Below are 11,757 nucleotides of genomic sequence, written 5' to 3'. Positions count from 1 at the left end.
TGAATGGTGCAAAGATCAATTTAAGCTTGTGGGCAACACATATAGATGGATTGCAGAATTTAAATCTAAAGTCCCTTGGTTCAATTCATACACACTCCCACGGCAAGTCATAGTTTTTATTAATAGATTAAGAACAGGACACGTACGTACACCAGCACATTTAGCAAAAATAAAAATTAAAACTCAAGAAAATTGTAAATGTGGCAATAATAATCCTGATGCTCAACATTTAATTCTAGAATGTCCAATCTATTCAGATCAACAAATCATACTCTACAAAGGTTTTCAACGTTTAAAAATTCCATTTCCAATATCACTATCATCCATTTTAACAGATTTATCCCCTTCATTAATATGGATGCTGTATGCATATTCTCGAAAATGTAGACTTGAAATATAAAGTGATTTTTAAGAAACAGCAAAATGGACAAAAAAAGTGAATTATTTTTAATAATTGTTATATATTTGTGATTCCGATTAATTTGTGAGACTAACTGCCAACTTTATTAGAAAACATTAAAAGAAATAAAAAAAAAAAACAATAACAATGTCCAAAGTCGACAAGATAATGCTGACAGGGACAAAAAGAAGAAGAAGAAGAAGAATCACACCACACAATACACCTCTTCAAAACATCAAATGTTTTCAGGCCACTTCACCTTCCATTGCGCACACCTCTAGTTTTTTTTCTAATGTTATACGGATACCGAAAAGTTGTTACCGAAATCTGGAAATAAATTGAGAGAAATGAAAATGTTTGTGTGGAGTGGAGCATTTTCCGGTGCGGGATAATTAGCATCGCCAGTTTCTCTGTGGACATGGTGGGCTTATCAAACTTCATGTTGTTCGTCAATAAGCGTTAAGTAAAATCCTTCGATTTTACAAGAATTAATCGACTTGCTTTTTAAGGTAGTTAATAACGCTTAAGCAGATTTTATAGTGGGTGATTCGTGTAATATGTTTGTATAGCTTTCGCTTATCCGAATGTCCATTACATGTATGACGACGTTTTTAATACGGAATTATTAATTTATAATAATAATAATAAATTCTTTATTTCCATTGACCCAGGATTATTAATTAATTTTCCGTCCATTAGATCATAATGTTGAACAGGTCAATTCACTTACAATTACATAAATCAACACACTAACTATTACCAAGTTCTAGAATTTTCAGTAGTTACATATGTTGGAATAGGCTACATCAATATTATCTTAGTTTCACAAGTTATTAAAATAAATGTTATACATAAATTTGAAGTGGGAAATACTCAAGTATTATATTTTATTCTTCCAGATACTCGCTTAGGTAAAAATGTCATATGCGGGAAATGGATTTCTTCAAATTTACAGGAGAAAATACTTAAGGAATTGAGTTTCTGTGAAATTTCGGAAGTTTGTAGAAGTGTTTTCTTGCATTTTTCAAACTATTTTGCCGCTAAATCATGTATTTTTCTATAATGTCCGTCCGATGCACGAAAGCTGTTGCTTGCATTTCCATCTATGTACTTGAACCGGATGTTGCAAGCATCGGATGACGTAATCCCCGGAAAGTGTTTCCAAACATACTGTTTTTCCACTATATTGCCCAACCTAAAGCAACCTAACCTAACCTTGCCATGATGGTTTTTGGAGCTATTCGTGGATGGTTATACGATCCTGAATGGTTTTTGGGGCTATTCGTGGATGGTCATACTATCCCGAATGGTTTTTGGGGCTATGGAGGAATTTTTCTGTTATGAAGGTTGAAATACTGCTTTGCCGTTTGAAACACAACGCTAGTCATGATTTGCCCGCCATTTTTGCATGTTCAGAAAGCAAGAAAAGAACGAACAATAATTACTCGATATGTCGACAACAGACACTAATTTCGTTGAAAAAAGCTAAATCCCTTGTTAAACAATATTTCACAATGCAGAATAGGTAAGTACAAATGTAAAAAAGTAGACAATAAACGAGTTAGAGTGATTTCCCGCATATGACAGTTTTACCCTCATTTACATTGTACAGAGCTCTTCCAGTTAAATACATTTTTATAGCTTTGATTTTATTATTTTTCTGAGGGAGGGATTAACTTTTTGTTTGGTAATTTATTGTAGAATATGATACGTGCATTTGTCGGAGCTGAATTGGTTACGTTAACCCTGCATTGGTCGCGAACGGTTTCTAGTTCCGTGTGTGTGATTTTTAATGTCGTTATTTATCAAGCAATTTTAATTTGGTTCGATTTCGATTTATTTCTGTTAACACATACTGCGGAGTTTTAGCGATTACTTAAAATTTTGTTCAATATATGCTTTTGTAGTTAGGTTAGACAGACCACGTTTAGTTCTCTTAGCAATAAATAAAGTCCCTGAATTCATTCTACTAAGGTTCCGATTTACTTCTACATTCATTCCACATTAAATGTCTCGTATAGCACAAACACCTCTAACTCGTTTCTTCCTTGATTTTTAACATTCGTACTTACCTATTATGCTTTACGGAACATTTTTTAAGGTGTCATTATGTTTTTTTCACAATAATAATTTCCATTTTTCAAATTAACGAGTAATTTGTTTTTTCATTTTTTCACTTCATACGGCACGTAAACCTTTAATACCAGCTGAGTTAATTAAATATGGTGGAAATTCGTTAATATGTCAATTACATAAATTAATTTGTTTAATGTGGAATAAAGAAGAACTCCCTCAACAGTGGAAAGAATCCATAATTGTTCCAGTGTTTAAAGATGGTGATAAAATGAACTGCAATAATTACTGTGGAATTTCTCTACTCTCAACAACATATAAAATATTATCTAACATTCTTTTAACAAGACTAACCCCATATGGTAATGAAACTATAGGTGATTATCAATGTGGATTTAAACGTAACAGATCAACTACAGATCAAATTTTTCATCAGACAGACACTTGAGAAGAACTGGGAATATAATCAAAGTGTCATTGATTTCAAAAGAGATAAATTATATAATATATTAGTCGAGTTTGGAATACCTAAGAAGCTTGATAATATGATATGCGCCAGTGAAACAGAAAGTAAAATTCGTGTGGGTATTAATGTGTCTGACAAATTTTCAATTCATTAAGGGTTTAAAACAAGGAGATGCATTATCTCCATTGCTCTTTAATTTTGCCTTAAAATATGCTGTTAGGAAGGTAAAAGAAATTAACTAAAATTAAACGGTGTGACTCAGTTGTTAGCATATGCAGATGATATAGACTTATTAGGGATGATATAAATACAATTAATAATAATGCTAAAATATTTTTCAAATCAGCTAAAGAGATAGGTTTGGAAGTTAGCAAAGAGAAAACTAAATATATGCTTACAGGCAGTGGCGTACGCAAGGGGGGGGTTACGGGGTTTAAACCCCCCCCTTGAGCTTGTGAAATATTATGAAAAATGCCGTGGAAAAAATTTAAATGGCCAATTTACCAGTCAAAGATCTGGGACAATACTATTACTACATCTACTACTACTACTACTACCACTAATAATAATAATAATAATTTGAATTATTATTTCCATGTAGCATGGAGGAAAGCACAGCATTCCAAGCACACGCGTCTTTCAGAGTGATGCCTTGCACAAGTTCTTGAAAGTGAAATATGAGGGTAACTATGATTTAAAAGAGAAATAAAATGTTTTGTATTTCAGTTGCAACAATGTTCAATACTCTGGTGTACGCAGTTTTTTTGGGGGGGGGGCCGGAATAGTAAATGTGGATAACACATGGTTTCGTTTTGGAGGGCAGGATGCATAATAAAATATTTCGTATTTTTGGAGCTTTTCAGTCTATTAAAATTGTGTTCAAAGACAAAAATGGTAATCGGGACTCACTTTAAAAGAGGTTTCGTATTTACACATTTTGATTTTTTAAAGTTCTTAACGGATTTTTATTTGAAAATTCTGATTTTCTCAAAATTTTGGTAGGGGCTGTAGCATCATCGGTAGAGGCATGCATATTTCGTTTTTGACAAAAAGAAAACGAAATTTGAAATAACACATTGCAATGTTAATTTTTAAGGTTTCTGAAGGGTGTGAGGTGCATTTTCCTACCCTGTTTTGTCACGAAATGATGCGAAATGAACTGCAAAATGCGAAATAGACTCTTAAACACGAAATTTACCGTTTATATACCTACGCGACACTTTCTGAAGTCTGAAGTATCCTGTGTGTTATGCAATTCACGGAAAATTGATTAATTTTTGCTGTAAATATTTGAAAAGTAAAAATGGACTCCTCTATACAGGAATAAACTTAATATTCTGGTAATGATTGAATGTGCTATTAGAAGGGATATGTTTATTTTGTGTAATAGTGCAGTTTTTAAATCGGGATTATATTCACATTTTTAAAACCAAAATGTAATTTTATATACCGCTTTTTCACCGCTATAACAGCAAAATTTCATTTTATTTACAGCTTTTGAACCCGAAATTGACTCTGTTTTTATACTGAAATTTTGCTTTTTTATTTACCAAAAGTATGTGCCTCTAACCATCGGCCATGCCTCTACGTACGCCAGTGTTCAACGAACATGTCTTTTTTTTTTGTGTGAACAATGAGAATTAACTAAAGAAAGTTCTTGGTTCGTTGTTAGAGGCTAATGTATAGACGAAGGCTAGGCGGACAAGAATACAGTCACCAGTCTGCCTTCCCATTGTATTATTTACCGCAGCACGTTTGAATGTCTCTCTTTAAAATGTCTCACCTTGTTGACTATACAATTATTCAAACGACAATAAGCTTAACTATTGGAAAATGTTTTGTTGGTAAGAACAGTGAGACAATCCAGATGTGAATTATCGGGGACATTTATGCGGGGAAGAAACTGGAAAAATTTCAACCAATTTCGGGAATCGAATCCGGATCTCCCGCGTAATTGCCAGATGCTCTACCGACCAGACCACCGCAGCTTCTTGGATGAGTTCCGTCCTTTAATTATTTCAAATGTTCTTGTTTTATGGATTTTCTTCACCCTTAAAATGTCTCACCTTGTTGACCAGACAAAAAACAAAAACAAAAAAAAATGCTCCCAGGATTTGATAAAAATTGAATGATTAGAAAGTAATTTCTTTCTATTGTTTATTTTTTTTTATTTTATTTATTTTATTTTTTATTTATTTTTCATAAATGGTATATTTATGTAGATCTCTACTACATAATAGTAGTAGTGGTATTAGTAGTATTATTAGTAGTAATTCAGCTAATTAATTAACTATAAGTATTATTAATTAATTGTGATTATTATTATTTAATTAAAGTATAATAAATCAAAGGTAATGTGAATTTGGAGAAAGTTTTAGAAATAACCCCCCCCTTGACGAAATTCTGCGTACGCTACTGCTTACAGGCCAAAACCAAGTGTTTGGTAATAATCAAAATCTAATTATTGATAACAACTCATTTGAACCAGTTTCCAAATTCAAGTACTTAGGAGTAATACTAACAAATGAAAATAATATTAAAGAGGAAATAAAAAGCAGGCTTAATTCAGGAAATGCATGTTTCTTTTCTATTCATAAACTTTTGTCTTCTTGTTTAATATCCAAGAAACTAGGAATTAAAATATAGAAAATGGTAATTTTGCCTGTATTATTATATTAATGCGAAACTTGTTCCCTTACATTGAAAGAGGAACATAACTTGAGAGTATTTGAAAATAAGATCCTTAGGAAAATATTTCGACCTAAAAGGGATGGGGAGAAGGTTGCATAGTTTGGAACTACATAATTTGTATTCATGTCCAGATATTATTAGAATGATCAAATCAAGAAGACTTAGGTGGGCAGGCCATGTGGCACGAATGGGAGAGGAAAGAAGAGTTCACAGGATTCTTGTTGGGAAACCTGATGGTAAGATACCTAAAGGAAGGCCAAGACGAAGATGGAAGGATAATGTTGAGATGGACCTAAAGGAAATTGGTAGGGATAGGAAAGAGTATATAGATCTTGCTCAGGATAGGGACAGATGGAAGGCCTGTGTTGCTGCAGCCATCAACCTTCGGGTTTAAGAGGGCTAGAGAGCTAGCTAGTTAGTTTTCATTCTTTCTGGCTACATCATCATACTCAATGTTTTTTTTTCCCATTTGTTAGCAGATACCACGAAGTACTCCATATTCTATGACATTAGTTCATTATAATTATTTTAATTCACTCACATGTGGCCTTCCAGATGGTATTGTGGTAACGTCGTCGCCTTGTAATCATGGGATCTCGTGGAGGCACAGTGGCTTGGATCCCACTTTAAGCTGTAGTTCCAGTCCTGATTAGTCTATATGTGCATAAAGTTGACTTGATCAACAATTCAATCAAACCAATCACACATCTAGAGCCTTATATTTTGTGTGTAAAATGACGCTGGAATGACCCTACTGTAAATGGCATATCCCCTCAGAGGCTGCTGAAGGACTGGATGACCCTCCGAAGTGTCACATTCGGTGAGCGCCAAACCAGAGTGTACCCCTTGAGTAGGCAAAAAATTAATCAAAATTACAGCTGCGGAACATGAATAAAAAGTATATTGCAATATCATGTAGCGATTTAAGTTGAGGGACTACTGTTATTTTGAAATCAATACTTAGGTATGAAATAAATACTTATCTACAATAAACATGTTCTTAATGGGTACACTGAAACTATTTAGGAAATAAGGTATTGTTGTTCCTCATTAAAACTAAATATACAACATGGTCATGTTTTTTTATTTGTGTGTGGTGGAAAGTAGGGAGACCAGTGTGGAAAGTTAGTGGGGTAGTAGGGTACAAATTGAAAGAGGGGTAGCCAAAAATCCACTTCACCCTGATGAAAACTTTCTCTTGAACTGCTCCTGTATCCTCTCAAAGCATCTCCGGATAGTAGAGAGAGACTGTAGTTGCAGTGTAGAGTGAGAACCAGACAGGATATGTGGTTTTGTAACAGTTGAGAACCTGTCATTTTGGTTGATGATGTACGTTCATCCTTTTACCAGATATGACACAAGTTTTTTAATTTTTTTTTATGTGATTGTGAAAATTTAACATTTCTCTATTTTCAGCAAAATAAAATGATTACACAATTTTAGGATAGGCAGCAGTCTCATGTTTTGCTACTGACTTGAAATTGTTTCGAAACACAATAGGCCATTCAAGATTTCAATTCGCACGTGAAATTCTTAACACCTACTGAAATATGCTTGTAGAAACTTGTTTACATGTGCGTTTATGTAACTCATGATGCTTTGGTTTTACAATGCTAACGGAAAGTCTCCTCTATAGCATAATGGTAAAATTATCACCCTATAATAGAGGGATTCCCGGTTTAATACCTAATGGAAGCACCTAGTCGTTCAGATCACACTTTAAACAATAGATCCAATCCCGATTAGCCTGTCTGTTCATAACATGGATTTAAAATCAAACAAACAAGACTTACAGATAACAAAAATGTTTTAAATTTTTTTCCAGGTCCCTTTATTTCAAAATGAGTTATAAGAATCAATTGCAGATTTTATTATGGAAGAACGTTATGATCAGAAAGAGGCAGAAGGTATGTTCAATGTATTAAACACTCTAATAGATGTTAGTATATGTATTATTTTACTATCACTTATTACCATTGACTAGAGGTTTTGTTCAATGGGGTGCAGCAGCTCAGTTGTTAGAGCATCTGCCTACAACGCAGAAGACACCCAGGTTCGAATTCTGGGGCAGGTGATTTTGAGCAGGAATTTTTCCAGTCATTTTCCTGTTTCTGTGTGGTTCTGAGGCTCACCCAACCTCATATCAATGCAAGGTGGATTGATTTGAATCAGGATAAAAAAAAAAAATCACTGATTTATATCACCTTAAAGAAATAATTTACAGAATAATGTATATAAGGTTATCAGAATCACTTTTGGTGAAACTACATGAATCTTGTAATCATTTAATGGTGTTTATTAGAAACAAAATATGTGTACTGATGGGGTGAAGCTTGTACGAAAGGAAATTTAAACTGTAAACACACTTAAGTTTCTCTTGATTTAAAATTCAATCATTTTTATAGGCAAAATAGGAAACACCCTGTGTAGAATAACATGCAAAGTACTAATCATGCTAAACCGTTAATAGTGTTGTTATCATTAAATTGTAAATAAACATGGCAGCTGATATATCATTAATAAATTCCCAAAATTCAGCTACAAAGAGTACAAATATATAGTGCACCCAGAATATTTGATTTTCACTGGAAGAAAAGTTACGGAAATTATTATAGTTTCATTAACACATCAACATCATTTCCATAGTAGTTTTATATGTACAGTATCAGAAACAGAAAAAAAGTATATTTACATATATTTAGTGGCCACGGTGGCTCAGTCGGTAACGCATCTGACTACCATGCTAAAGGTCCCAGGTTTGATCCCCGGCCGGTTCAAATCCGGGAACTTTTCTAACGTTGGAAGCGGCCCCGGCGTCCACCCAGCATCGAATAACATGGGTACCTGGGGGAAACCCTGGGGAGTAAAGCCAGCCAGGGGCGTGATGCTGATCACATCACCCCCTCTCACGACCGTATCAAGAAAGTGTGGGGCATTACCCCCACACCCCCTATACGCCTTCATGGCGTGGTGCTATGCACAGGGGAGCACTTTACCTTTTTTTTTTACATATATATTTTTTTTTCTTTAATCAAACTGTTCAAATATTTTACAGGACTGTTTGCCAGTAAAACACTTTCTACAAATACATTTGTCTATATTTATGGTGCCAAAAACCACAAGCAATTATAAGCGTGTTTTAAAAAAAAGATAGAAAAAAGTAATCAAAAATGATTTTTAAATAAAAATCATGATTTTTATCCACTCTGCATCAATGGGTACCTGAGGACAACCTGGGGAAAGGGGGGGGGGGTAAAGGCAGTTGGGCATGATGCTGATCACCAACAATGGGCAATTTCAAGAATATGTGGAACTCTGCCTCCACATCACCCCATATGCCTTCATGGCATGTGTGCATATGCACAGGGGTACCACGTTTACCTTTCACCTTTATAGGTTTTGTACAAGCATCTTTATGAAGACTGTTGTTTCTTCAATGCTGCATAACGCATAGTAGTGTTAATTTGTCACATGGTTCAGGATTCAAATCCCATCACAACAGGAAACAAGTGTTCCTTTGATATTCTTCTTTCATCAATTTCAGTGATTTAATGATATCACTGCATACCTTATTGTAGTTTTCTTGAAGAATCTCAATGTTTTGACTAATAAAAACCAATAAACTTCATCGAAAGTATGTTTAAAGAACTTTACAACCACTCTATGAACTTCCCAAATCATTCTACTACAATTTTAATAATAATCCTGATGAAAAAGAGCACTCCTGTGCAGCCAAATGGTTAATGTACTTTGGTTTTATGTAAGCAGTCTTGAATTCAATTCCTGATGGTGTTGACCAAGTATTGTGAGAACAATTGGAGATCTACTTAATAAGTAGTAGTACTGGGCTTCGGTCTCGAAAGCCAAGTAAACAGTGCCGATTGGACTTAGATGTACTGGCCGTTTGTCACCCAATGAAAGAGTTGTTTGCCAGACTTTGGCCCTCGGTAGACTGTTGCACTGTGGAGTTTATTTAGTTCATGTAACAGGTCATCCATTAACTGAAATGGTGAGATGCTACAAAAACAACAGCACAGTAACATGAAAATATAGAAAGAATTATAAATAACCTGATTAAATACTTTGTTACTTTTGGCTAATTGCGAAGATGAGGATGTGTGATGATTAGAGGCACATATTTTTGGTAAATAAGAAAGCAAAAACGGAGTCAATTTTGGGTTCAAAAGCGATAAATTAAAATTTTGGTGTTATAGCAGTGCGAAATCTGATCAAAAGCGGTATATAAAATGACATTTTGCTCTTAAATTGTGAACATAATTCTAAATTTGATTAAAAAAGAACACAAAGTAAACATATTCCTAGAGGAATGCACGCAGCGTTCCATCATGAATGCGGGGATCTTAATTGTCCCTCCCAATTACTACTATTGATGATAGAGACAGCCCTGAACGGACCAGATACGAATATCTAGATTAACATTAATACAAACTCATGGAACCATCTCTTTCTTTCTGCACTGAAGATGCTAGGATATAGTTAGCGAAAATTCTTTTTTTTTCCACTGTCTGGTGAGTGTTTCCTTTCTCCTTTGATTTATATATACAGGGTGACTGGTAATTAGATGTATTCTCTGAAAGGGGTTAAAATAGAGACACACACAGTAATAAATTTGAACATATGATACCCCGTCCGAAAATTAGTAGTTTTCGAGATAATTGAATTTCTATTGTTTTTTTAAAAAATAACAATTTTCCACATAAAAAGATGAATTGAGAAAAAACTGCTCATTGTATGGAACTTATTTCAGCGTTTTCTGATAGCTAACAAATAAGTGGTTCGTTGAAAAAAAAGTTTTTCCCAAATAACAATCACATGTAAGTAACGGGTGGGTCTAAACTTACAAGTGATGATAAAAAAATGCACTCTTAGTTTAATTGGCAACGTATTAATAACAAAAATGGTATGACACGAAGCGTACAAGTTACTTAAATTACTTCCACATGTCATCTGCTATCCAACAAGGTACAAATGTTGCTAACATTCACATTTGTGTACAAGAAATAATACTTCATTCATCTTCATGTGAATGGAATCAATGAACTATACATTTAAAGAACATTACACTTACACGTCTTGCTCAAAGTGGGCACCTCCGTTACGAATGCAGGCACGCAGGTTTTTACAGACATTTGGTCTCGTAACTCGTGATGTGATGGTGTCCTTGATGTGTTGGCCAGCTGTTAAGATCCTGATTTATGGGGAATGCCGAAAGAATGCCTCAGAAGCCTACCGTATGTACGCAGCGAGATATCCGGACAGACGACAGCCATCTCGACGTCTGTTTGGTAAGTTATTTATTAAATTAAGAGACACCGGAAGTGTAACACCATGAGCACGTGTGCGGAACAAGCCAACTACAGGTGAGGCAGGTGCAACAAATGTTCTCGCCGCTGTTGCTGTGAATCCGTACGTTAGCTCCCGTGAAATTGCCAGGGATGCTGGGATGAGTCAGCGAAGTGTATTGCGCATTCTGCACACACACAAGTTTCACCCATATCATATCTCCCTCCATCAGGAACTTCACGGGAATCATTTTGTGGACCGTGTTCGGTTTTGCACATGGTTGTTACGACACGACACACCCGATTTGTCACGTATCTTCTTCACTGACGAGGCAACTTTTACCAATCATGGAAATGTCAACCTAAGGAACATGCACTATTGGTCGGTGACAAATCCACATTGGCTTCGCCAAGTGGAACGCCAGCGCCCATGGAGTGTGAACGTGTGGTGTGGTATAGTGGGTGAACATCTCATTGGCCCTTTTTTTATACAAGGAACACTGAATGCTGACCGATACATACAGTTTTTACAACATGAACTGCCTGTTCTATTGGAGGACATACCACTTCAGACAAGGAGGGACAGGTGGTACCAACATGACGGGTGCCCAGCTCACAGTGCTAGATGCGCTACAGCATGTGTGGAAAATACATTTCCAAATCGTTGGATTGGACGTGGAGGGCCTGTCAAATGGCCGGCTCGTTCCCCAGATTTGACACCGTTAGACTTTTTGCTGTGGGGAAAGCTGAAGGACATTGTCTACCGGGATGTGCCAACAACTCCAGAGGATATGCAACACCGCATTACTGCGGCCTGTAGGGAC

The 11,757-nt window shown here is 35.4% G+C and overlaps 1 protein-coding gene across 4 annotated transcripts in view; it reads left to right on the top strand.

The window, feature by feature from the left end:
- Positions 1-619: 619 nt before the first annotated feature.
- Positions 620-11,757, top strand: part of LOC145996028 (phospholipid-transporting ATPase ABCA1-like) — a 270,557-nt gene continuing 259,419 nt past the window's right edge. For 3 of the 4 annotated variants that reach the window (XM_083132210.1, XM_083132207.1, XM_083132209.1), the window contains exon 1: positions 7,455-7,537. In XM_083132210.1, coding sequence (XP_082988336.1) covers positions 7,472-7,537 — 66 coding nt within the window. In that variant the 5' untranslated portion in view covers positions 7,455-7,471. Of the gene's footprint in view, positions 910-7,454; positions 7,538-11,757 lie in introns of those variants that run through there. The other variant, XM_083132208.1, reaches the window with a different exon arrangement.

This window comes from Lepisma saccharinum, chromosome 12, assembly GCF_977018435.1.
Source record: "Lepisma saccharinum chromosome 12, izLepSacc3.1, whole genome shotgun sequence".
In the NCBI taxonomy this organism is placed as follows: Eukaryota; Metazoa; Arthropoda; class Insecta; order Zygentoma; family Lepismatidae; genus Lepisma; species Lepisma saccharinum.
Note: the sequence above shows the minus strand (reverse complement) of the source record. Positions and strands in the feature narration are given on the sequence as shown.